Raw genomic sequence first — 25,358 nt, 5'->3', positions numbered from 1 at the left:
TAGACATCCGCGTGATGCTCACAAAAATCTGCACACGGTTTTCAATGTTTGCAAGTGTTTAGCGCACTTAGAAAAATGTATTCACATTTCGTAAGCAATTGTTTTACGCCTCTGCCCTTTGCAAATAAGGTTGATTTTTCAATGAAAGTTCCAAGTGACCTACATTAAACAAAATCTGTACATCCACTCTATACCGACAAGTCAGTTACAACACTACCATGTGATCCAGTAGTTTCGCAAGCAATAATGTTATGAAAAAATATTTGCGAATATATTATTAAAAATTTGCCTTACCGTTTAGTTTCAATGCCATTATCGACGTGAAAAATATAAATTGAAATAAGGGATTTTCTTTTGATGGCTTCTTTTTTGTCTCGCCATGCTGTCTCTATTGACTGGCATACGAGGGTATTTAACATTTCTGTACGGTGTGTCTTTTTGCTAAGAAAAACATGACAATCTATATGGCATATGATCGAATATTAGTTCTGCTTCCTCTTCGGCCTCGAGTCAACACTGACAAAAGATATCAGAATTCTACTGCTGCGCCAAGATCTTTGGATGAACAGTGCAATATTTCATGGTGTCTAATTTTTCAAGCCGCGAATCGCAACAGATCACCATGTGATGGATGTACACGGACTTGACTACGTTACAATATGCTATGTATACATACGTACGTACTTACCTACAGTACCATCTACGGATGATTGTGCGACCGACTTAGTATCTGGTAATGCTATGATTTCTAATCACTTCGCGGTACAATCCGATTCTTAGCTTAAAGCGCACAGGCTACTGCTTACCTTTTATATCACACATGACCACGAGCAGAATCAAGTCAATACAGCTGCTTTTCTGATTCCTTTATGTTATTCGCTGTATTCCGCATCAAATTTATTGAATGGAAGTGGAGTCAGTGGATGACGAATGATTGAAGGACAGACGAGTGTCTGTTGCCCAGGATGATTACATTTTTTCTACTATAAATTTGATTCTCTTCATAATTTGTGACAACACACTACCTTTGTATTTTATCAAAAGGGCTTGCCCACTGATTTGAACTGTCCTGTGTGATGCTTAACTTTCTATTCTGGAGAGGGGGAAGTATCTGGAAATTTTATTTGCATAACCTTGAGTTTTTTGAGAGTTTTGAAAAGATGTATACCCGGTGCTTAGCTGCCTACAATTAGTTAGCTGACAACGAGGTCCATTATCTCACTCAAAGCTTACAGGCCCGCTGCGACGGAAGGGGATAATCTGATAATCTACGGTTTTGTAAATTTAAGAAACACTTGTGCACCTTTTTCCTAAGTGAATAATGAATGGCAGCAATAATTGGTTCTAATCTCAGATAGGCTGACAGTCAAAATAGGTAAAAGAATAATTTCATAAATTAGGAATTGCAATCGTAAGTTGAGACGACAATATTAATCGCTACGTTAGCTTTATCTTTTTTGATACATTCTAGGTGCTCTAGCGTAACCTAGAAAAATTAAGCATTTTTTTCACATTATAAGACTCAATTTTTTACTATCCCCTTTTACCTTACCTGGTAGAAAGAAATCATTTTCGAAACCATTTTCAGCAATTTTTGAAAATCATTGGTGCACCACCAGAGTCAATGAATTGGAAAGTCTAAAATAACTACACATAGTATAGTTTGACATATTCAAGTGGTATATGTAACTTAACTATATCAGTGTATTGAATCCTGAAGTTACAAAAAAAAAAGCGCCTATAAGAACAGAACAGCGTATCCGGTTTCGGAAGAACTACCCACACACGTATAGGCGGCACAATTGGAATTTTATTTGAGTTTGTTTATAGTTTGTTTATTACTTAGCTTAGTCCATTTTTTTAAATTGGAAGATATGTATGCAAAATTATTTGGCGGACTTTCGGACACACTTCGGGTCTGAGGTCAAATATAGTGTGAACGAAACTATTGCCAAATGAGAAATGTAACACCAGGCTCCCAGTACTTATTTGACGAAATTACTAGGCCAATTAAAAAACTTTGAATGTATTTACGTTATGTCTACGGTGGCTAGACTGTTACCTTTAATGTTAACGTGATTGTATTCGATTTCGTCTTGTACCTGCGGCCCAGTTTGCTTATTAATTAAAAAAACAAAAACAAAAAAAAATTATCAACCAATTTTCGCCCAGGGGAAATTTTAATACTTTAATAGAGATTGTAATTTTAGAGATTTCATAACTTAACTTTTATCAGAAATCAATAATGAAATATGAACTACAACAAACGAAGTATTTACTACCAAACACAGATAATCATACTAAATTAGACACCTCGATAGAGAATTTTTGGATTACCAAATCTCATCAAACCCTGCAATCTATACAGTAACTTTATTATACCTACACACGTTTGGCATTCCAACTCAAGCGGGTACCTTTTCTACATGTATGGGCCACAGATTTTAACGGTACTTTAGAGTTGGCTCATAGCTAATCACCAAAAACTTCTAAAGATTTATATATAGTAGGACCCAATTTCAAGTGGTTTGGAAGATATTTAACTGGAAGGGAACGAAGTAAAAACAAAGTGATTACATTCGCCAAAGCGATTCGTTACAGCCCCTTATACTTATAAATCATAATGTATGTAGGCAATTGATGATCAACTTCTCATCTCAATTATAGTTTATAACGATGGAAGGAAATGTTAGTTATCACACACTCGTAAGGCAGTTGTCAGCTGTCCGAGGCGATTGATGCAATTATATTTGCACGTTCGTAATTGTGCAAGATATATTTGATAAATTATCGTTCATTGTAAATTTATAACGCAATAAGTACCTCGAGCGCACATCGGCATACCATTTCGAAGATAAAACGACGTTCCACCCAGCATTTGCTTTTGTCTGTTTCCTATGTATATCCACTTTTGCATATACCTAATGTGAGTCGGGTACATACATATACATACATACATAGATACATACAGCGTATTGTAGGTTGAGACATAGGCAATGGCAGATGCGAGAGAGCTTAGACAATTTTTTTCACTTTGCGTTCCTCGATTTTCATTCAAGTCAAGACTTGTATCTGTGAAACGCGTTTTAGTGCCTGCATCGCCACGAAATCATGTAGAATTGGGCAAATTTTCACTCGTGCAAGTTCATTAGGATGCAAAGCTTCTTTCCTATTACAGGGTGTTTATGTTAACTCTGGACATACTACTAGAGTGTATAGGGGCTGTCTAGGCAAGTATTCCGAGGTAAGACACCCACGCGCCACGGATAGAAACTCATTATTCTAACGGCTGTGGACGGCTTTGAAGGATTTGGTACCGCGCGCTTGTTCGTAGCCAACGTAATGAATCGGATGTGATCACTTTCGAACCAACGTTTTATTCAGCCGTAGAAAACAGTACGAAGTTCTCGTGTGAAGTCAACAAAACGATGAACTCGCCGGAATACCTGCGGCAATGACCAAAGGTTCCGTGGAGTGCCTTCTTCAAGAAGGCGGACACTTTGAACACCGACTATGAAATACCCGTTCGAACACGTGAAATATATTCTACATACTCCGTACGATAAAAAATTATTTTGTTATTTTCCTTATTGTTTATCGTTTTGTTGATTTCACACAAGAATTTTGTACCGTTGTTTACGGTTGAATAAAACGTTGGGTCGAAAGTGATCCCCACATCTGATTCATTATGTAGGTACACTACGAACAAGCGCGCGGAACCAAATCCTTCACAGCCCTTCACAGCCATTAGGATGAGTTTCCGACCGTGGGTGTCTTACCTCGGAATGCTTGCCAAGGCAGCCCCTATACACCCAAGCAGTATGTGCAGGGTTAACATAAACACCCTATATATTGGCTCGTATTCAGAATTTAACTTGACCATCTGTCAAAATGTGTTGGTGTGAGAATTCCCTTCGCATTCATAAAATGTTCAAAATAATGTCAATTTAATACTACGTTATTCCCGCATTTCTTATTCGTCGACGAAAACACTTCGTGCGTGTTGGAATTCCAATACTTTGATACATTAGTGTAAAATACATTACTGCGGCTTATCATTTGAAGGACTTATTGTTCATTGAAATTATATGATTTCTATAGTTGTAAGCAAAGGAAAGAAATAAAACAAAAATCAAGAATGCTATCCAACAATAATTGTACATTTCTGACACACATGCATAGTATAATAATGTATTGTAAAATATAATTATGTATAAATCGTGTAGCAGAAAAACAACTCTACTGTTTGAAATTTAAAATACATACGTATAAATAACATTTTATGCTTGGTAATACGAAGGATATGCGAAAAAAAAATTGATATTAGGCCGTTATGTTTGAATCTATTAACTACAGATACATATATAATAAATTATTATATTATAGAGATTTCCGTGAATAGTATTAAATTACAAATTTTATATATAATTATTTTTTCAGATGAAACAACCAAGCACAGTTATTAGTGATATATATATATACATGCATATACACGACTATATGATATATATATATATATATATATATATATGTATACAATGGTACAAAGTTGATATGTTTTAGGTAATGTTTGTTCGGAATTAAATATGAATTTTTATTACGTATTGTTCCATTCCTTGTACACTGCACAGTACTTGATCATGTGTACACAATAATATTGAATCATGTCTGAAAACGAGGCGTGAATCATTGTTGTGTACAGTAATATGTTTATTGTAGTGTTTTTCCACTACCACTGTCCAGTCAGAACATAATACATCAATTATGAATTGTATTGTACTTGTTCTGCCCCCCATTTACATAATTCATATAAATTCGAAGTACCTAATATGCTAATAGAAGAACTGGGAGCCGTCGAAGAACATTACTATTTATACTGAGTACAGGATACTTGATACCCTTTAAATATGTAACTGACATACCCATATAGGGGCGCATACAGCTGAAACTAGCTTACGGCGATTTTCGGTATACCTATACGTTCGTTCCCATCTTTGCCAGAATTAATCACTATGAAAGCGCAGGTGCAATAGGTATAATAGGCTTCATGCAGTATAGAATGTATGGCAGACGGGTTCCGATAACGGACTGTATCAGTTAGGTACATATGTACCGCGATGTACAGTGGATGCCTTCCAGCTTAACAGTGGGTTATACTGACGACAAGCCACGCACACGATTGACGGCTACTGATAGATTTATACAACGGGTATCGCTTTCTGTCGTCGCCCGTTCAAGATTCTGACAGCTTGCTGGAAAGCAATCGTAATTTAGAGTTATATAGTTATAGTATATATACTTTGTGAACTTTTCATTGTTCGCCAGGTTGGTACAGAGCAGTTTGTTCGTTTGAATTTGCCCACCGATTGGTCAACATGGTGTTTATCGCTTAGCTCCTCAATATTCATCTCTGCGCCATTCAATATCCGATTCCCCTTAATTGATAATTGGCCATGACATGTTGCATTCGGTGATTATAGGTATAAGGAACAGACTTTTTTACATTTTCTTAATCAAATATTAACATTGTCCGTACGATTTTAAAAGTTTTACTTGTAAACTATACAAAGGGACAGAAAATCGCATCCAAAATAAAATCCTTCCAAGTTTTCAAGAACACGTGTACGGCGGTGTTTAGCGTATTGATCAGCAACTGTCAAGTATAATTTATAATGCCATATCTTCCGGAACGATCATCAGCAGATAAAGTTTCATCAGCAAACGTCAGAGAAGATTAAATCGAGTAAGGATCTATGCTCAGCCCTGACAGCGAAGAATGTTAATCCATTCAGCGCGCTATAGCGAGATTTACGTTTGTAAATTATGCATTTACTTCGTTACACGGACAATACTGCGGCCAATTTTTGACAATTTCGAATTTTAAGTCTTAGTCCGTGTTTTCGATAACAAAATGTGATTACAGTAGCTAGTCATTCTTTCTGTCTTATCGAAAATAGAGAATTGTGTAACCGTGGAACGGCTCCCCGGACAGCAGCATGGCACATACAAACGTTGCACGAGCAGTGAGTGGTAAATGAACCCGCGAGAAGAGAGCACAACTTTAGTATTTCTCTCATTTTGCAGCTAAACGACGCGCGTGTGAATTGGTGCGTGGAGTTTTTGTGCTACAATTATTATACATCTACTGCTGAATGCTATTGGTCTTATACCACACTCGTACAGTAATAGACACACGACACACGACACACGACACACAACACACGTGCGAGCAGGCGCGCGTACTTTATATATGTGTTTTAAGCCGTTTAAATATTATGCCTGTGTATTTTTTTTTACGTATAGCCATACGCGTATATACAAGATTTTCAATTCATGTGACAAATGGAAGATGGGTTTTAATGTAGCGTATCGTCTTCGTTTTGCTTTCGACAAGTTTAATGATGCATGTTGAAATTTCTCCTACCAGCAGAGTAATAAAGTGTTGTAGCTTCAATTCTGTGAATCTGCAAACTGCATTTTGCGAGGCTGATACGTCAGTCCGTGGTACACGGAATTTAAAATATCTGTCGAAGACGACGCGCCTCAGCCTTCTGCATAATATAATATAATACACAACACATACACACACACACAGGCACGCACTGCATGTAGAAACTGAGTGCCTTCTTAGATTTTTATGAATCAGATACGATATATTTCTAGGTATGTATATATTATACATTACTTATGCGTCACCTGCTGATGGGTCTAGCTGTGCTTCCTTAGCAGAGTCATTTTAACGGTGATTTCGGGTCAAGAATGCAACTGCCTAACCACGCTTAGTTTCATAAGTATTCTAATTACGAGTTTCGTATGATCTCTGCTAGATTTATATGTATAACACATTACCTGATGTTGTGAAATATCCTAGTGTACTATCGAAAATCATGCTATAATAGAATGTGTTATGATATAAATGTTCATTTGTATCATGTTTGATTCCAACGTTCTGTGATATATGCTATTGTACAGCAGAGGGTGTTTGTTTCGAATAGAACGATAGAAGATAACGCAGTATATTTACTATTTATCGATACGGCGATTATTTATGTTTTCGATATTTAGGTCCTATTAATTCAAGATATCATCGCCTTCCTTACATTTTCTCGTAACCATATAACAGCCCATACGTGCAATATAATGTCGCATTCTAACGTATGTTCGCTGACCGGTTCAGCTACTATTGCTCCGTCCTGGAAATTCTAGCTCTTCGAATTTTTTCATCCGCGTTTACCTTCACGAAATCACTGAAGCGTTCAAGTGTCTCGTGATAGCTGCAGTTCGCGGCGTTAATTGAATTGTGAAAAATTTTTGTAGTTTCTACACTATTATAAATCGTACAGTTGTTCAATAAAAACCAAGTTTCTTTGTTCATTACATTCTTGAAACGCATCGCTATTCAGTCTGCTTCATGAAACCTATATCTTATGTATGTACTACATGATTTCTTTACACTTCTGTACATTTATCTTCTTGGCCGACAACAATATTACTTCAGCAGTTGAATTATTTGCTCTGTAGGCTACGTATAAATAAATATACGACGAGGTATACTTGTAATTTAATGAATATTTGTGGCGCGTGCGTAAGGTTCCACGTCGCGGCAACGAGAGAATAGGAATAGACTTTGAATAATAATCCTGATTCGAATTAAATTATGTATTTATATGTTAAGGTCAACTGGGTGATCGTTTCACTTGAAGCTTGGAGGCATCTCTTATCACTTGACCTTTAGACTTTATATAATTACATCGCGATTTACTGTATCATCTTCAATCGCTGTTTATGTACGGAGCATCCAAAGTCTTAAATGCGAGCATATTTCAGGCCAATCACCGTAAAATATTCTTGTAGCCTGCTTAAGGGAATCCACTGCAACTAGTACATAGTCATTGGATGATACAATTGTGGGTACGCTCCTTGGCGCAGACAAACGTTTAGTTATGTATATCATGACGAACTGACGAACAATTGCAACAACTAAATTTCTATATATTGTTACTGACCCGAGACCGCGTACACATTTTCAGTTGTATCAATCGATTCCTTCCTCGTCGCAGCGCTATAAACTTCGATTGTGAATATACGTGAAAAATGGGTTCCTATATATCATAATGTTGATTCACGACCTATACGTTCATTAATCTGCACTGTCTGTGAATTAATGCAGATCTAATACGATGACGAAAACTTCCTGCGAGGATCACTCCAGAAATGAGTGCATGGAGGTGGAGGACAAGTCTGAAAGTCGGAGTTACGGGCGTCGTCACAGCAAAGGGGGTTGTTCGGAAAGGGAAATTGATGACGATCAAGAGATTTTTCAGGTAAGATTCATATCATTCGTGATGAAAATGAAGTATGAAAATAATAAAATTTGCCTGATTTCTTGGGTGTCCTAGTGTTGAGGAATGTTGAATTTTACTTGAACAGACAAAAACTGGTCGATTGAGTGTGTTTTTCACCATCTTGAGAGGGCTTGTTCTTGACAGGTCAAAGTTGGGTGAAACGCATTCCGGCAATGCCAGATAACAGACTTTGAGATAAAAAGCAAGTGATAGCATTCAGCAGCATATGCACAGTATATTGCTTTACCGTACTCCGCGACAGAAACATTTCTCTACAAACATCTTTTTGGTGAATCTACCATTGTTCCCCTGAAGTTATAAAAACTCTTACGATAAGCATAAAAAAAGAACACTGCAAGCCAGTTCAGTAACGCCTTATCTTTTACCCGTGGAAGTTTTGAAATCTTATTTACATAAATTTTGGGATCAAAATTTTTAGTTTTAGAGTGTCAACTTGGCTTGGAAACTGTTCAAGTAACATGAAGCTTCTGTAGCGGCAAAATGCAGTGTCACTTTATACAATACTTTATATATAATACTATACTAGTTCAATGCTCTGGCCATAGCGCCAGTGGCTTAAAAAAACTGCCACACTGCCACATGAGCGTTTCCGATGCGAACAGAGCGCAGTTGATTGTTGTCACGATGGATTTTGGAATGGTAGAATATCGGAGCAAACAAGAGCCGTCATTTTAGAAACGCCTGAGTTGTTCCAGAGTGGCATTTTTCTTAATCAGGAAGTCGAGGTGCAGATGGTCGTTCCGCCGGACGGTGGCTGGGGTTGGGTCATAGTTGCAGCTTCTTTCATGTGTAACTTGATTGTGGATGGCATCATCTTCAGCTTCGGTGTATTCCTAGTTCACATTTGTGAAGATTTATCCGTTTCAACGGCACAAGTCGCCCTTGTAGGCTCTCTGCAGAGTGGATTCTACCTAATCACTGGTTAGTTTGTTTCGGATATTTTACAACTATGTTAAAAGAGAACCCCGGGCACAAGGAGCTTGCAGGAAATATTTTTTTAACAACTCGAACGTAAAAATAGGTGTTTTCCGTCAGATGCTGAAAATGAACAAAAGACCGTCTTTCTCAATGAATGATGCGCGCGATGGGAAATGGTGAACCATTTCTGCACTAGTGGCAAAATCTGTCTTTGTCTACTAGTGGAAAAATATTGTCCCAACAGTGGAGAACTGGTTCGCCATTTCTCAACGCGCGCGTCATTCATTGAGAAATAGTGTCTTTTGTTAATTTTCAGCAGGAGGTCAGAATCGTCTAATTTTACTTAATTATTGTGAAAAATATCATGCGCAATCGTGGACAATGACGATTCTGAGTTAGTATGCTAACTTTACCCTTGCTGAGAATCTTTACTTTTGCCCACTCGTTGCACAATATACATATGTACTATTACCGGTAAAGTATGAGATTTGTACAAACAATTTTTAACATGATCACGCATCGGATGACATCCGAGTCTGGCAATAAATTGGCTTGGTATTTTTCAGGCCCGTTCGTGTCGGCGCTAGCTAACAAGTACGGATTTAGGCTGGTAGCGATGCTTGGCAGTGTCATAAGTTGTTCAGCTTTAATTCTGGCATTCTTCGGCCGGTCGATTGAACTTTTGTGCATCTCATACGGTATTTTGGGTAATTACAGTTTGTCCATTTTACTGAGTAGGTAATGGAAAATGTCTAACTCCTTGTCTTTTCCCTTAATTTCCCTCTACTTATAACACGTCGGATCAACTGTAAATTGATATTATTTTCATCAGGTGGGATTGGAGCTGGTCTCATTTACGTCCCTGCCGTGATATCAGCTGGATTTTATTTCGAACGTTGGCGTGCTTTAGCAACAGGCATCGCAGTTTGCGGATCAGGAATCGGTGCATTTATATTAGCGCCAATCACTAAAATCTTAATTAACCACTACGGCTGGAGAGGAGCACTTCTCATTCAAGCGGGTATGCTCATTTACTTATTCATATATCTTCGTTTGCTGTGTATTAATTTTCGATTTTCCGACCCACATACTTTCTTATCGTCCCTACTCGTTTCGCCTTACATGTAATACATACAGAGCCATTTATCAGTTGTCCATGTGTAAAAGTTGACAAACGTAGCCGATTTTACTTGTCTTTCGTATAAGCAGATGTCTCTCTCTCTCTCTCTCCCTCTCTAATTGCGTAAGGGTCGAGTCCTCAGTAACCAATAAACGACCCCATATTCCGGGAACTGCAGTAGCATATACCGTAGATAATATACATATAGGCATGTTAACCCGATACTGTCACGGTGCAGGAATGCTGCTGAATTGTGCGGTTTTCGGAGCGTTGCTTCGACCATTGGCACCATCCCTCGTGAAAGTTAAAGCTACTGAGGAGAACACCGAGATTGAGATGGTACCATTGTCCAGAAAATCTGGTTCTGCGGGTTGCCTCTACACGACACAGCCATCCGGGCGCCGGCTCCTTGGTACAAACAACAATACTGAATTTGCAACCGCCGCACAGTTCCTTGGTAGCAGCCCTAATATCGTAAAGTAATGAAAACTCATTTTTCCAAATTTTGCAACTACAGCGTAGGCAGCCTGGTCATGTATACAGGTTCCCGGTGATTTTTTAGTTATCCCGGGCAATTATACCGTACATTTTGAACCACAAACGAGCAGAGATTTAGAAGCAGTTGAGCGGACAATTTTTAATCCATCACACTTTTTTTTTGAATGGAAGGGACATAAGATTTTACTGTAGATTACATCTGACATGGGCCCTTAATTATTCTCTCTCCCTTATAAGTCCACAGGGGAAACTCTATCTATTAGAGGTCCATATCCATGGCGTAGCTCTAATAAACGTCTACGGAAATCCACGAGCTCCAAATTATACAAACCCCCAGCAATTCTGCCTTTTTGTTCACTCCGAATTTCGTCCGGTATTTACATGGTCGGTTGTCCTTGAGTGCCTAGTCTATGGTATCTCCAATGAAGATCTGATAGAAGATACAAAGGTGATAGAAAGGACGTCCATTGGAGATCCAAATTTATTCTCCACAAAATTCATGAATTCTGAATCTAATGGAGACCTGTTTGGATATGTAGTACAGTTCTACTATACGTATCACAAGCGGATATTTTTATCTCTATTAGAGCTCCTATGTAATTGATTTTGGATGAAATAGATGTCTATAGAAGTATTGCATATGAATCATGCATGGTCCATGGTATGTGGATTAGAGGCAAATGTTCCGTGTGCAGATATAGTTTTCCATTATACGCTTCAGCTGATATAATTATTTGTGCAGAAAATCGACTAATCATAAGCAAAAATTCAGAAGGATGAAAGCCATTTCTTATACATATATATCGTCAGATTTGTTTCTCATGCGTCCTGTTATAGCTGCAGATCATTGCATTCGCTTCTCAAAGAGAGCCATGGGATGGGAAAGCATGCAAAATCCAACCACAGTAGTGACGACAGATTGTCGGAACCTACACTATATCCAGATGTGAAAATTCTCGATGATCAAGAATTGAAAACGGTGGAAGAGGAAAATAATTTGCTGAGCGGTGACTTGGAGCGTCTCAACGGGCATGTACCGACAGTAAATACTTTGACTCTTGGTAGTAGTTGGGACCTGGTACACGTTCGTACTCGTAAAATATTTAAAAAATTTTCACTATATCCAGAATGCACGAAGACATACGGTGTGCGTGCGCCGAGACAGATCTAATTCCGACATAAGTCAAAAGTTTTTCAAAGCAAGACCAGCCACTGCTAGCAAGGACAACATTCAGAGGCCATTTTACAGAGATGATATATTCTACAGTGGTTCATTAAGCAGGTTGTCTCACTACAAGTCGGAGGTAAGAAATAGTAACTGTATATAATAGGAGTAAGGTTCTTCCATCGCTCAAAGTTGATGGTTTAACGTAGATATTTCATTTCATTGTCAATCAGAATCAGATGCCTTCGGTTAGATATCACCTGTCGGTGACGCGACTCCCAACACAGGCAGACGTGGCCGAGGAGAAGAGTGGAGCCTGCTACTTGTGCCCTGAAGGAGTGCGACGTATATTGGTGACAATGCTGGACTTCAGCCTTCTGAAAAGTCCCTCATTCTTAACTCTGGCCTTCAGTGGTTCTTTAACCATGATGGGATTCTATACGCCTTTCACGTATCTCCCAGGTATACCTGCAACCACGGGCCGGCTTACCAGCTATTTACCTCGATAATTGCTTCGCCACATGCCTATTCATATTCAAGATCGCATGAAAGTTGGTTCATATTTATTTGATTCCAGATAGAGCTATAACATCCGGCATCGACGAGGGAACAGCTACGTTCCTATTGTCCGTTATTGGCATAACCAATACTATTGGGCGTGTTTCCTGCGGTATTGTCACAAGCTTACCAGGTGTCAACGCTCTACTCGTAAACAACGTGTTCATCAGTATTGCTGGTATCGCTACAATCGGGTCCGGATTGTCTTTTAGCGAGGAGTATCAGTTCCTTTATGCAGCCGTCTTCGGCTTTAGTATTTGTGAGTGATTCCACGTGTTACCGAATAGCATCAAGAGCAGCTTCATTATTCAAGTCTGTTTACATTCCATCACTTTATACGGAACATTGAGGTTGAGCTATCAGTGCAGGTGCGTGATACCGATTAAGCTCAGCTCTAACGCGATTCGAGTCTGGTCACATTATGATGACATATTACGATAGTCTTCAATTTATATACATTCACGGTTTGTATGCTTGAGTGTAGTTGTTGATTCATCGCAGTGAAAGCAGCACTGAAACGGACTTGAACAAAAGTCCGCTTGAGCTCGATGAAAATTTAATGTTTTAACAATAAAGTACTTCCAGATGTGCGACTGATACAATTTATTTTTTTAGCTGTATTTGCCGCACTCAGGACTATCTTGATTGTCGATTTGATAGGGTTGGAAAAATTAACGAATGGCTTCGGATTGGCGTTATTATTTCAAGGTGTCGCTGCGGCTATTGGTACGCCTCTTTCTGGTAAGAGAGAAGTTCCAAAATCCGGATGAATGGGCAGCTTTTTCCACAGTGAGAAGCTGTAGCAAAGATAATTTCGCTATATCTGTTTAATCGAATTGTAGGTGTCTTCATGAATATTACTGGAAATTACAACGTTTCGTTTTACCTTTCTGGCTCGCTGATGCTTATGTCAGCAGTGATCTGCTACCCTTTGGGAAAAATTAATCGCTGGGAGAAACTTAGAGCTAAGGAGGGGAGTCTGGAATCACAATAATGGCTGAATTTAATGGAAATATCGGCCTGCGCGTGACCGCTCAATATGCGCTCCCAGCCGAAAAATGTTAGTGAGTGATAATTTTTACAAAGTATAAATAAGTAAGTTGAATATATTGTTATACATTACTTGTACAGTTTATACCTAGTATTTTATATTATTGTCCATAAAAAAGATATAATGAGATAATGTAATTATTGTGTGTAAACTTTTTCTTGGGGAAAATCATGATGACACAGATACTAGGCATGATATGTGGATGTACATTGTTATACTAAATATGTAACACTAGCTAATTGTTTTTATATCCACGATTGAGCTTTCTCAGATAAAATACTGAAACTGTGCGTAATGATAATGTGTACCGTACTGATTGCTTTTGCTTCCTAAGGTTCTATAATAATATTTCCATTTTGAATTTCCATTTTGAATGTTAAATAATCATCTGCTCTCTGCTGGTCAAACTGCTTAACAAGATCCGTTCGGTTGTTATCGGTGCAGCTAAATGAAACATAACATATTATATATAAGTCGATAATTCTTGAGTACACGAGATTAGCTGCCAGCGCCAGATCTGGTTTCAGGGGGGTGGGGGGGGGGGGGGGGGGGGGGGGGGCATTTGACAATATTTACAGCAGCTACAAATTGTTCAGATGAAGGTACTTACGTAGATTGTACCACTTCTCAGTATTTCCAGCATCAGTCCTGGCGGCGTTTATAGCATTACGAATTGCAAACATAATTACGCAGCTCGTACACAATGAAGGCTCACCAGTAGCTGTTGATCCAGAATTTGCGGATGTATAATAGCCAAAGATGAATCACTTAACTTTCAGGTCGCACATTCTCACATTTTAATAGCTCCTGAGCCATGGAATTCGCAGGCAAATGATACTAATTGGTCGAAGGTAAGGTAGAAATGTGAGAACACAAAAAATAAATGCTACGCCCTCGATTTCCGATGTAGATTATTATTATACGTCTCCACCGTGTGCCAACTTCGGTATAGTTATAAGGATGTATATTGTAGACTATGGTCGTTAATGAGATCTTCTATAACGGCGTGACAAAGTTTCAATCCTTTTCATAAATTGAGATTTATCAGTCCGATAGAGAATTTGACAAGTACAATCATTACTGTACACGTTTAAGGTAAATCCCAGAAGTTTGAGTCAACCAAAAAGGAAGAGAGCAGCGGTTGTACAAGATTCGGGGATTTCTATTCAAGTTCGCATTTACGGTGTAATTGTCCGAGCAGCCTCATTTCGCAAGCAAATCCATAAAAAAAAGCAAAACTAAGTCATAATATTGGGCTTGATTCATGATCAACGTATTTTGCTGACATTCTCGAATTTCATGCCTCCAGTTACAGCTACAGGAAATTGGGTTTAGACGGCTTAGACAAAACAGTATTAAACCAAAGATGCTAGGTTTGTCAGACCTATAGGAACGCTACAGTAAACAAGCCGGAAAAAACAGGAATCCTGTTCTAATGTCAATTAAGTAAGCTGTATACCATTCTTACGTTTCTTACTTTGTATCATGAATAAGACAAAAATACCACTATACCTTTAGCCCTGAGAACTCCAAGTGGATTCGGAGCATTTCTGCGAAGTGAGATGCGAAAATCAATAGGTATATCCTTGGCTCCGGGTGGTTTGTAATTCTGAAAAGAATTGTTACGCCTAGTTAGAACTCCACGCGCATGGATGCGTAGGGTGAGAATGCCATTGGGGATGATTTGTATGCATGTAACCAAAAGTTATACCCAAGTTCTATTGTTCGTCAGAACTCCTGTCTCTGGATTGTATATTAAGTCCTCACTGGTCCAATATCCAAGTCCCATGATAAAAGCACCTTCAGCCTGTCCAATATCCACCTCCGGACTCATGCTGATACCTGCATCCACCATCAAGTCAACTCTGGTTACGATGTGCTGGCCAGTAAGCAAATCCACCTCTACTTCACCTACAGCGCACCCCCAGATAGCGTAAGGTTTCACGTCATCCTTCGTTGCGGCGAACCTGGTTCATCGAAGTACCCTCAGTTCATGTCTTATGTATGTGCAACGCGCATTTTTCATTGTATATTGTCGACTATCGCATGAATATGTATAAGTAGCCATACCGTGGTGCTTCTGGGTCCACTAGTGTTAGTACGTGTACGTGTACGTGTGCATGTCGGTGTGTGTGTGTGTGTGTGTATGTGTTTGTGTGATGCCGGAGAGCGGTGGAAAATTGTTGTGTATGTCAGTGCGTGCGTAAGTTACCTCTCCACCACGGTAAGTAATGTATAAATTACCATCCCACCATGGTAAGTAGCGGGGCATCACATACAATGTCACCTGCAGCAACAGGCTTATCGCCCCTCCATTTTAGTAACTGAGGTTGACATGATTTTATTTATTACCTCCAGGCTCTGTGCGAGTACATATATTGTGACGGAAATTAGGATCCAATTTGTCGTTAACATCCTGTTTGGCGATATTATCGCGAGGTCGGGACCTCCAGGAAGCATCCCGTTTCGATGTGTAGTTTTTTAATGCAATTAGAGGTGTTGTCAGGTTTTTGTCGCGATAGCTTCGTCATTCATCAACGCGAATGGTAGCAACGTGAACGAATATTACACATAGAATTACCAACATTTTGGCGTTTTGTGGTTTTAACATTTACGATAAAGACGGGCTAACAGAGACTGTAGGTACATTCGTTTTGACAACCTGCTTTTATAACAGAAAAATCATAACCATGTAGGTTGTGAGGGGGTATGTGCAACTGAAACAGCAACATCTGCAAAATGTTGCATCAGCATGGCAACAAAGGTCGGGTGGATGAAAATAGCTGGAGATGCCTTGTGAGTGGTGGATGCAGAAATAGCGAACTGCGGATTATCAATACAATCTACAAGTACTGCGTGTGCGATTAGATGAAATAATACTTCAAAGGCTGTATCAAAGGGGATAAAAATTTTGGTGCAAGTTTGTAGAACTGGAGGGGGCGATAAGCCTGCTGCTAAGCAACATTGTGTGCGCTGGTCTCCTACTTACCATGGTAGGATGGTGATTTGAACTCTGCTTACCGTGTTGGAATGGTAACTCACGCATACATTAACCACAGAAAAATCTACCCCTCACTTTGAGGTATCGCACAAATATACACTCACACACACTCCACGGTGGACGGATCCACACACGTGCACACATCTATCACGACTCCCACGTACACGCTGTAACACTAGTGGATCCAGAAGCACTGTGTGGCTACCGTTATACGTCATTATTAATTTTCAACTTGAATATCCACCCGAATGGTTTTACGTACATGTACCGTGCACATAAATCAACGTCCTTCTGATGAGCTGCAAACACCAGCTCTTTCCACGTTGGTTCATGCAATTCTGTTTTAATTGGTTCCAACCTCTTGATTAGCTCTTTGCACGCCATCATTGTAGCCTGCAATAAACATTAGATCGTTGAAGGTCCAATTACAGACGTGCATCAGATATAATGGAAACTTGTACAAAGCAAGCATTCAGGAAAATAGTAAAGTTATGGCAGCGATATATTTCAAAGAATTGTTCATGGAGAGATCGAAAATCACGCATATATTGCTTGTCACGTCTCATGCACCAGAGATCCATTACAGCAAGTGTATACAGAACTCTACACACAACTTGGAGCATCTTTCGAGATACATCCGTTCCAGGCTGCTCGCCGAGAACATGGGTGTGGGTGTGTCGACAAGACAAAAATACTGACGTATGCACAGGAATCGCTGGTCCAACTGCCTCCAGTCACAGTATTATTAGGTGATGTCAGATTGGTGGTTGGCTTTATAGAAATCATCTCCAAATCAATGCCGAGAATATAGGCGGCCGTTTGAGCAACCTGAAGCATACGAAACCAAACGAAGGTCACTCAACACGCGCGTATATACCTAAACTACACTTCTTATTCGAATCGTGTATCGTGCAAATAACATCACTCGTAGAGTTATGCACACTGTCAGTTATCTGTATACCTTTGTATTGATTCCTTGACCACATTCGATACCCCCGTGAGTAATTGCGACCGTTCCATCGCGAGCATAAACAGACACCAGGACGTTAAATTGTCCGTAGAATGTGAACGGGTACTTCATAGGTATCATAGCAATGCCTTTTTTCTTCCATCGATTTTCCTGCGAAGAGAAAATCACTCCGCATTACGTATACAACTAACCCAAAATGTTTCTAAAGTTGGACTTCAGTGATAATAAACACTCTTCTACACATACACCATTGAAACTTTCCACGGCCTTCCTTCTCATGTTATAATCGGCAGTTACTTTCAAGTCCTCTATAAGTTCGTTCATAATGCCATTATCGGCCGGGTTCATATTTACACTTCGAATATCCATGGGGTCTTTATCAAGCTCCCTGGCAATGTGTTCCATTACATTCTCAGCCAGGGCTATACCCTCCGTGGAGGCTACCGAATATGACGACGTATGTTAGTCATGCGGATAACACATATATGCCTAGTTAAACATGACTTCAGCCAAATTATAATTATATCGCACAAACCCGGCGCTCGACAGTAGGTGTTTGTAGGTAGGTCGGTTCTGACCTCGTATCCCGAGCGGGTCCATGTGGATGTGTCGTAACAGTTACCACAGTGATAAGCTATAACGGGACTTGACGATTCGTTGAAAACTGCACCGGAATTCGACCAGTGTTTCACGTTTAGATACTGGATCTTTCCGTTGATGTCAGCGCCAACCTCGTACTCGTGATACGACGGAGATCGTTTCCCAATCGAGCTCATGTTACTCTCAAGTGTCATCACGAATCTGGCCGGTCTGTTCAATTTGTGGCAAGCCAGCGCACAAGCGCAAGCTACCTGGGCTGCACGCGATATCTTAGCTCCGTAGCCACCGCCTAATCGCCTCACGCGTATGTTGATGCTAGGGGTAAGGATTGTTACAATTTTCAGATTCATGCTTGCTTACAGACTTGGAATACAAGTGAATTCACAGGATCCCTTATTCGTTTTTGAACACGAGTGATATACGGGATATAGCAATGAGAAAATGAGTAGAGATTCGAGGCGAACCCACCCGGACACAATCCGATTACCCAGAAACCAGCATTATTGGACACCAGAAATAATCGAAAACTTTATTGGACACGAGATTCAGTGGACATAGATCGATTCTACACAGTTCGATTAGGTACCAAGAATTATTGAACACGGCCTGATTGAACACCAGCGATAACGCGGACGTGGCCCTGCATCGGGCGCCAAGGATTGAATACATATATCTAATACAAAATCGTCAGACGTGGAAAAGTTATGCCGATGCCCCATTTTTCAGACCGACTCTGGAAAACGGAAGATCCTTCTCTTCGAAGTTCCGTTTTTGATTCAATCTTTGGGATCCGATGGAGGTGTGTCCGGAATGCCGCTGGTGTCCAATCGGGCTGTGGGGAATAAATCTTAGTGTCCAATTGGCCTGTGTCCACTTCCGATTATCTTTAATGTCCAATAACGTAATTGGTTTATAATTGGGTGGTGTCCAAACGGGCCTTTCCCGAGATTCGCCGTAGTTTAGATCTTAAACGCGTCCCAGGATTAGTTGGCGCGGCTCTCTAGTGGTTCGAGGCAGAACCATACGCCGACCATTGACTTTCCTAGCAGTGCGGTCATTGTTGCTGCGACACCGTCACGGCAGAGATACGTAATGAAGATGTGGCCCGAACGGTGTATCATAAATATATAGTTATGAAAGTCGAAGGTAAGATATCCGTGGTACGAAATCTTGCATACAACAGCTTACCTGTTTTGCGGTACACCCAGGCATGTTGCAATCGCAATTTGATTCAGGTCAATATTCTGTGTCGACGTGTATACGTCCATGCCATCTTCGACGGGCACGCAGACGCAAGTCTGTGTCTCCATTGTATAGTGATATTGTCCGCCGCAGACAAAATCCCCCTTGATCACGTATTTAGTATCAGTTCCTGCACACCATAATTGACACAAGCTTATGTACATACATAAAACGATATAATTGGTTCTGCATTGGTATACCCAGCTGGTGGTATCGCTTTGTGCCCGTTCATTCAATTTAGTGGTAGTTGGCCGGGTCAGGTGAAATTAGATGGGATTCCCCTAATACTATACCTCTACTTTCAGCTGGTATAACGACCGGGGTAGACATTCTGCTGTCATCTTTCGAGACAAGTGCATCTTCAATGGAAACGATTGCCTTTTTTTCAAACGCCCCGGTATAAATTACTTTTACTTTATCCACGGCTTCGTTAGCGATTGCGTTACTCGTTGCAACTATCATCCCAATCGGTTGACCGGCGTACAGAACTTCCTTATCCGCAAACAACTAGAGGACGTTCGAAGAAACTCCGCATAAGTAATGTCGTAGTAAAATTATATTGTAGTTACATATCTAATATTGGACATAGGTGCGACGTACTTCGCATCGACTAAATCAGTCAAGTCGAGGTTAAGTTTGATTTTTGGACGAAAGTACTTCACTCGTGCCGAAACGTTTCCGGAATTATTTGCAATAAAAAAATTTTGCAAGTTTGCAAGTTAAGTACCTGCACGGATTAATTAAAAAGCTACTAGTCTTGAAGTGAAGTCAATATTGTAAATTTTCTAAGTAATGTTTGGAGAGTTTCCAAGATCTGATTGTCTTGGAAAGGTATCAGTGAAGTTCGAAATTGAAATTATATCTACAGATACTTGAATAATTCGCGCCCTGGGAAAATGCTAGTACGTTTTTTGATACAAGCTCGCAGCTACTCGGACTAGTAAGCAATAAAATAATCTACAAGTGTAGATGGTTCCTTACGGGTTCGTTGAAGGGCAGATAAAATATCTCGGCTTCTTTTGGTATGAATACGTTTTTACCCGGCACATCCGATACGTCATAAAAGGCAATAACACCTTTCATTTTCTGAAATTACGTACATGCAGATTACCACTCTGATCTCATGAACGTTGCACGTGTTACGAGAGGGTAAAAAAATACAATAATCAAGATCAAGGTCATCGAAACATAATAATATTGTTCTTACCATAGCCTCCGTTGCGTCGACGTGCTCGATGTACCCATTCGCTACGTCGGTCAGTACAAAGGCACAATATACTTCGTCTGGCATTGTCTTGATGTCATTAATGTAGTGAGCCTCCCCTGATGTTTGGTATATGGCCTCAAGTTTCGGCACTGGCTTATTCAAAGGCCATACATTTCTATCCGTATCAAAATCCTGCTTGCCCGTTGATAACCCTCGTTCTAAAATCATGCCTCCGCTTCGCAATCTTGGGTCAACGTTGTTCGGATTTATGCTCAAAACAAACTGAAAACCGGATACGATTATCTGTCATCACGATTGTTCCGCTTAACACATCTGCGAACTAACATTAGAATATGATTGTTCCAGTACAACTTACTTTGTAGAATAAACCTTCAGCCAATGTTTCCCGAAATTCGGAAGAATAATCGGGAAGTACATGATCTGGGTTGAGCTCGTTGTGCAAAACTTGGATAGCCCGCTGGAGGACGTCATTGGCTAACAGGTTTTTACCCTTCAAAAATTCTTCAGTTTTGCTCGCGTGAAGCTGTAATTATTTACATTATCTTACAATTAGTTAGGGGCTCGCTTAGCTGCACCGAAGATACTCACAAAATCATGTCTGATTCCGCCGATGATAATGTTTGGCATTTCTACAACCTTCCCACCTCCGTCAAGTTTGAAAAGGAATCCAGCGTTCACGTGCGCATGCGCGTTCTGTGCTCTGGGCATTATCTGTTCCGAGTTAAAGAGAACTTGATTGCGTGCGATTCACATCGAACAGCAGGACTAACTGAATTTCCCAACACGAAGTATACAATGCATAGTAATTGCATGGCGTTTACAGCCGTACAATCGCAAATAAATTTACAATTAGTATACCTTGTAGGATCTGAATTCATACTCGCTTTCGAGGGGCGGTAAAATAATGCTGTATATAAGTTTATGTCTCATATCCATTTCGAGAAACTGCATAAGCTTCACACTCAGCTTGTCTTTAGGATTTTCCACTGAAAATGGTATGTGTAATGCAGCCAAGACGATTAATATAGTGTAACGTCACAAAATTGCCTAAATTCTTACGGATGTGCAGTTGAACACCAACGGTTTCGAGGATCAAAAAAATATCAGATGGGAATTCATGGTGCTGATGTTTTATCATCAAGTTGCCAGCCAACGTGCCTATCTGAAATTTTTCCCCAATTTGCGAATGAAATGCAAACCATTAAACATATACTTCCACCCTCGACAGTATAAAATAGCTTACGTTGCGTACGGGGACACTAGCGATCAGATCGATGTGATCCGCTAATAGATTCAAATACTTGAATCCCTTGTAGGTTGAATATTTCTTAAAATTTTGCATCGTTTTCGTCAGCGTCAAGTTGGCACCAAGTGCCAAACCGATCTTGGTTAACTCGACCCGGTGCAAATCAGGTACATCATTCACATCGATGTAAAGCTGAGGCTTTTTGATTCGGTACACTCCTGAAAGACGAAAACTGCTATTATATGTAGATGTACGTGGGAATATTATTAACAGCAGTTGTTTGCTGCATCATCACCATGAGCTGTATTGCCACCGTGAAGAACGTAGCTTGCGTCAGGATATTTTTCGAAAATCGAAAACAACCCTTCTACGGTAGGAACTTTGTAGAACTCAGCGTTGTCGAATATTATATGCCGAAACCCGGTGACCTTGCTCTTTTGTATCGTTGCGCACGCACCACTGCAGCTTTGCTCGGTTTTTGAACAAATCTTTATTTCACACAATTCCTATAAAAACATTTTGATCCTTCATAAAAATCGGAATTTCAGATGATGTATGGGGATTTCTTTATCCTCGAACTCAAATCGAATTTCACCTCAATGTCTTGAACCTTCTGTGTCAATTCCAAACTAGCGTCTGACGCGAGTGACTTAAAAGCATCTAAAATCGGTCTGTACCCAGTGCACCTACATATGTTACCTCCAAACGAGTTTTCAATATCCTTCATTGTCGGCTGTTTTTTTTCCCGCGATAAACTAGAAAAATTGTAACACAAACTTCTTGTTTATAAATGTCTCTTCCGACTGCCACGTTAAGCGTAAACCGTTGATACGTGCGTGACAGCGTATAAATTATCATTACCTGTACATATTCATAACCATTCCAGGTGAGCAATAACCACATTGCGAACCATTGAATTGGGCCAATCTTGCTTGCACTGGGTGGTACCCACGGCCGCGGTTGCCGACGCCTTCTATCGTCGTAATTTCCCACCTACCATTCAAGGATAAAATGCTCAAGATATTGGATCATTAACTTCGACCTACACTACGGTGTACACATAGAATATTCATATGAGGATCAAGAACCACGTACTCGGAACTATAATTACGGATGCATAAATAAATATTTTTGGCATTCTGGAATAGTTTATTACTCACCCATGACAGATTAGAACGGGAACCAGGCAAGAGTTGACTGCCATTGTATTGCCGCCAATTTTGACGGCCACAATACATACCCCGCAGCCACCCTCGAGGCACATAGCTTTAGTACCCCGGAGGTTTGCATGCTCGCGAAGGTATACGTTCAATGATGTGCCGGATGGTGTGCTTTCGTCAACTGAGGAATACACTTCGTTAATCCCGGGTATTATACAGTAGTATTATGAACGAAATTGTACGTTGTACTTGCAAGAAGTGTATTATTTGCTTATACTCATTTAAGTATTGCTTTCCGTAGAACATCAATTAGTTGTCATGATGATAGAATGAACATCATGGAATTTCACAAGTGTCTCTACTATTTGTAAAGGATCATCTTGTACTAATTATAGCAATTATAGCAAGCTTATTGTATATAATTTTCACAATATTTTACTCGCAGATAATCTATAGCGTTAAGACGTATGATTTATAAGTTTTGTAAAAACTCTTTGGAGTGATTTTTTGAAATTACCAACCTACATACGGCACGTCATTTATGGTGAAGGCCACTGTATCTCGAAATTCGCTGGAATGGAAAAGAAAAATAAATCCACGCAATTATCTATTCTTAACAAGCTATTTCATTTTACGAGCATGATGTTGTGTAGTTAAATAAAGATTTAAATTTAGTCCATTTAATGGGGTCAAAATAAGAAAATATGAAATATCGAAGACATAACAACCTGATAGCAAAATTTACACTACGGATGACAAATAGTGATTAGCGTTATTTTTAACAATTTGACTCCGGGTGTCGACGAAAATCTGCCTCCAGCATAATGGCGATAAAATTTCGGAAATATTTCCGAAAGGAGAAATTATTGAGAAGAAATTATCGAGTCGGGCTAATATATTGTTCTCACCTATCACAGCTTGACAATCCGCCCATTTTTCGATCTCGCTAATATGATCGTTATACGAAAATTAACGAAAAAATGAGAAGGCTCAAAGAAATAAGCGCAGAAACAATTCACGTCTTCTTGGCAAACATGACAATGGTATGTATTGCTGTTCGGCGCGCGAAGCGCCTAGCATTTATACCCATGTTGAACGGGCAGTGCGAGCGCTGTAGCATAAAAGGATAAATGGCTGTTGCCTAACGAGCTTGCAAAGTAGTGGAGGATGCATATGAATCGTGAACAATTATAGGTTCTCGTTTCATATTACGCCGGGCCAATTACCCTTAAATATATGCGATACACGCACACGCAAATCATAAAATTGCCCCCGTAATGTAATAATAGTTCTTGAAAAAGTAGCAACAGAGAATCATATTATGTTATGTGAGTTTCGTATACCGTACTCGCGGACGTGGCATGGCCGAATTTACTTGGACGTTACTTCCGATCTATATCATGCTGTTAGCAGCTTAAATTTCATCATTTGAATTCATCCGATCGAGTTGGGCGCAGGGTATCCCTTATATAACTACGTAATATGATTCGTACGTCATATTCTAACTGAAATAGCATTCAATGGTGTAAACTTTTTTACAATCAAAGGTTCACACATGTTTTGAACGAACATTTTTATTCTATTTTATGAAAGAGTAAATATTAGAATAGAACCGGAAGTTCACATTAAACGGCACAGGGCAATTTTTCATGCTCATCATTTTATTGTGAAATCCTGTAACTTTCAAATTTTTTCATCCACCTGTTTCCAAGATTATCGCGGGAGTTTGTCGGACAGGCCGACGGATCAACAGATCTACATCGAGCCTGACAATTTTCTGAAAACCTGTTTTTCGAATTCTAGAGTTTCGGAAACGTAAAAATTCGTTCAAATTAGCAAAAGTGATTTTCGACCAAAACCTATACTTTACTTAGATCACGGAAGGTGATGAAAAGTAAAAATTGATAGAATCACGGACGTCTAGGCATATCCATGAGGTTCTCGAAAGTTTGCTAGAATGTTTAAGAACGCACGATTGTCATTTCTGAAAAAACGCTGAAACTTTATAGCGTGGGGAATTTCAGGAAGAAATTGATTTGCGTTACGGAAAATTGGACGCGTGAAGTTACCGGTAAACCACACGTAAGCATTCAAACCTTCAATACGCGTTCCCCCAGTCCGGCTATTATATGCACGCCTAGAAGATGAAGGAATTCTGCGATTAAATGTGGATTTCAGTAACGGCATGTAATTGCGACTATTCCTCACCTACACCTAACTATACCTGCTGCAGCG

The 25,358-nt window shown here is 39.7% G+C and overlaps 2 protein-coding genes across 8 annotated transcripts; one reads left to right on the top strand and one right to left on the bottom strand.

Annotated features, from left to right (window-relative positions):
- The first annotated feature begins 8,170 nt into the window (after nucleotides 1–8,170).
- LOC124410840 (monocarboxylate transporter 12-like) lies at nucleotides 8,171–13,813 on the top strand. 2 transcript variants are annotated; one of them, XM_046889513.1, is made up of 11 exons: nucleotides 8,171–8,324; nucleotides 9,083–9,287; nucleotides 9,851–9,991; nucleotides 10,117–10,305; nucleotides 10,643–10,883; nucleotides 11,740–11,944; nucleotides 12,030–12,206; nucleotides 12,307–12,529; nucleotides 12,645–12,884; nucleotides 13,241–13,366; nucleotides 13,468–13,813. In XM_046889513.1, the coding sequence occupies exons 1-11, from the start codon at nucleotides 8,181–8,183 to the stop codon at nucleotides 13,617–13,619; spliced, it is 2,043 nt and encodes a 680-aa protein (XP_046745469.1). In that variant the 5' UTR covers nucleotides 8,171–8,180; the 3' UTR covers nucleotides 13,620–13,813. The 2 variants fall into 2 exon arrangements, with proteins under 2 accessions (XP_046745469.1, XP_046745468.1); XM_046889512.1 differs by having other exon boundaries at nucleotides 12,301–12,529.
- LOC124410828 (xanthine dehydrogenase/oxidase-like) lies at nucleotides 13,521–24,093 on the bottom strand. Of its 6 annotated transcripts, none has more exons than XM_046889480.1 (24): nucleotides 24,032–24,090; nucleotides 23,645–23,694; nucleotides 23,124–23,304; nucleotides 22,825–22,956; nucleotides 22,559–22,718; nucleotides 22,259–22,469; nucleotides 21,961–22,181; nucleotides 21,777–21,879; nucleotides 21,576–21,703; nucleotides 21,306–21,428; nucleotides 21,073–21,240; nucleotides 20,697–20,999; nucleotides 20,471–20,575; nucleotides 19,783–19,996; nucleotides 19,436–19,619; nucleotides 18,183–18,562; nucleotides 17,894–18,087; nucleotides 17,639–17,797; nucleotides 17,377–17,505; nucleotides 16,940–17,070; nucleotides 15,388–15,643; nucleotides 15,189–15,285; nucleotides 14,287–14,397; nucleotides 13,521–13,554 (listed from the first exon to the last, which is right to left on the bottom strand). In XM_046889480.1, the coding sequence occupies exons 1-24, from the start codon at nucleotides 24,055–24,057 to the stop codon at nucleotides 13,550–13,552; spliced, it is 3,771 nt and encodes a 1,256-aa protein (XP_046745436.1). In that variant the 5' UTR covers nucleotides 24,058–24,090; the 3' UTR covers nucleotides 13,521–13,549. The 6 variants fall into 6 exon arrangements, with proteins under 6 accessions (XP_046745436.1, XP_046745433.1, XP_046745434.1 ...); XM_046889477.1 differs by lacking the exon at nucleotides 13,521–13,554 and adding an exon at nucleotides 13,712–14,120 and having other exon boundaries at nucleotides 24,032–24,089; XM_046889478.1 differs by lacking the exon at nucleotides 13,521–13,554 and adding an exon at nucleotides 13,712–14,120 and having other exon boundaries at nucleotides 22,574–22,718; nucleotides 24,032–24,089.
- Nucleotides 24,094–25,358: the final 1,265 nt, after the last annotated feature.

The sequence above is a fragment of the Diprion similis genome, chromosome 10 (assembly GCF_021155765.1).
Source record: "Diprion similis isolate iyDipSimi1 chromosome 10, iyDipSimi1.1, whole genome shotgun sequence".
Taxonomy (NCBI): domain Eukaryota; kingdom Metazoa; phylum Arthropoda; class Insecta; order Hymenoptera; family Diprionidae; genus Diprion; species Diprion similis.
Note: the sequence above shows the minus strand (reverse complement) of the source record. Positions and strands in the feature narration are given on the sequence as shown.

Coding starts and splice junctions, on each gene's coding strand:
- LOC124410840 (XM_046889512.1), top strand. CDS start 8,181: ATGACGAAAACTTCCTGCGAGGATCACTCCAGAAATGAGTGCATGGAG. Junction 9,992..10,116: donor CATCTCATACGGTATTTTGG/GTAATTACAGTT, acceptor TATTTTCATCAG/GTGGGATTGGAGCTGGTCTC. Junction 11,945..12,029: donor TCAACGGGCATGTACCGACA/GTAAATACTTTG, acceptor CACTATATCCAG/AATGCACGAAGACATACGGT.
- LOC124410828 (XM_046889477.1), bottom strand. CDS start 24,057: ATGGGCGGATTGTCAAGCTGTGATAG. Junction 21,241..21,305: donor GCGGAATCAGACATGATTTT/GTGAGTATCTTC, acceptor AAATAATTACAG/CTTCACGCGAGCAAAACTGA. Junction 18,088..18,182: donor CACCTACTGTCGAGCGCCGG/GTTTGTGCGATA, acceptor CATATTCGGTAG/CCTCCACGGAGGGTATAGCC.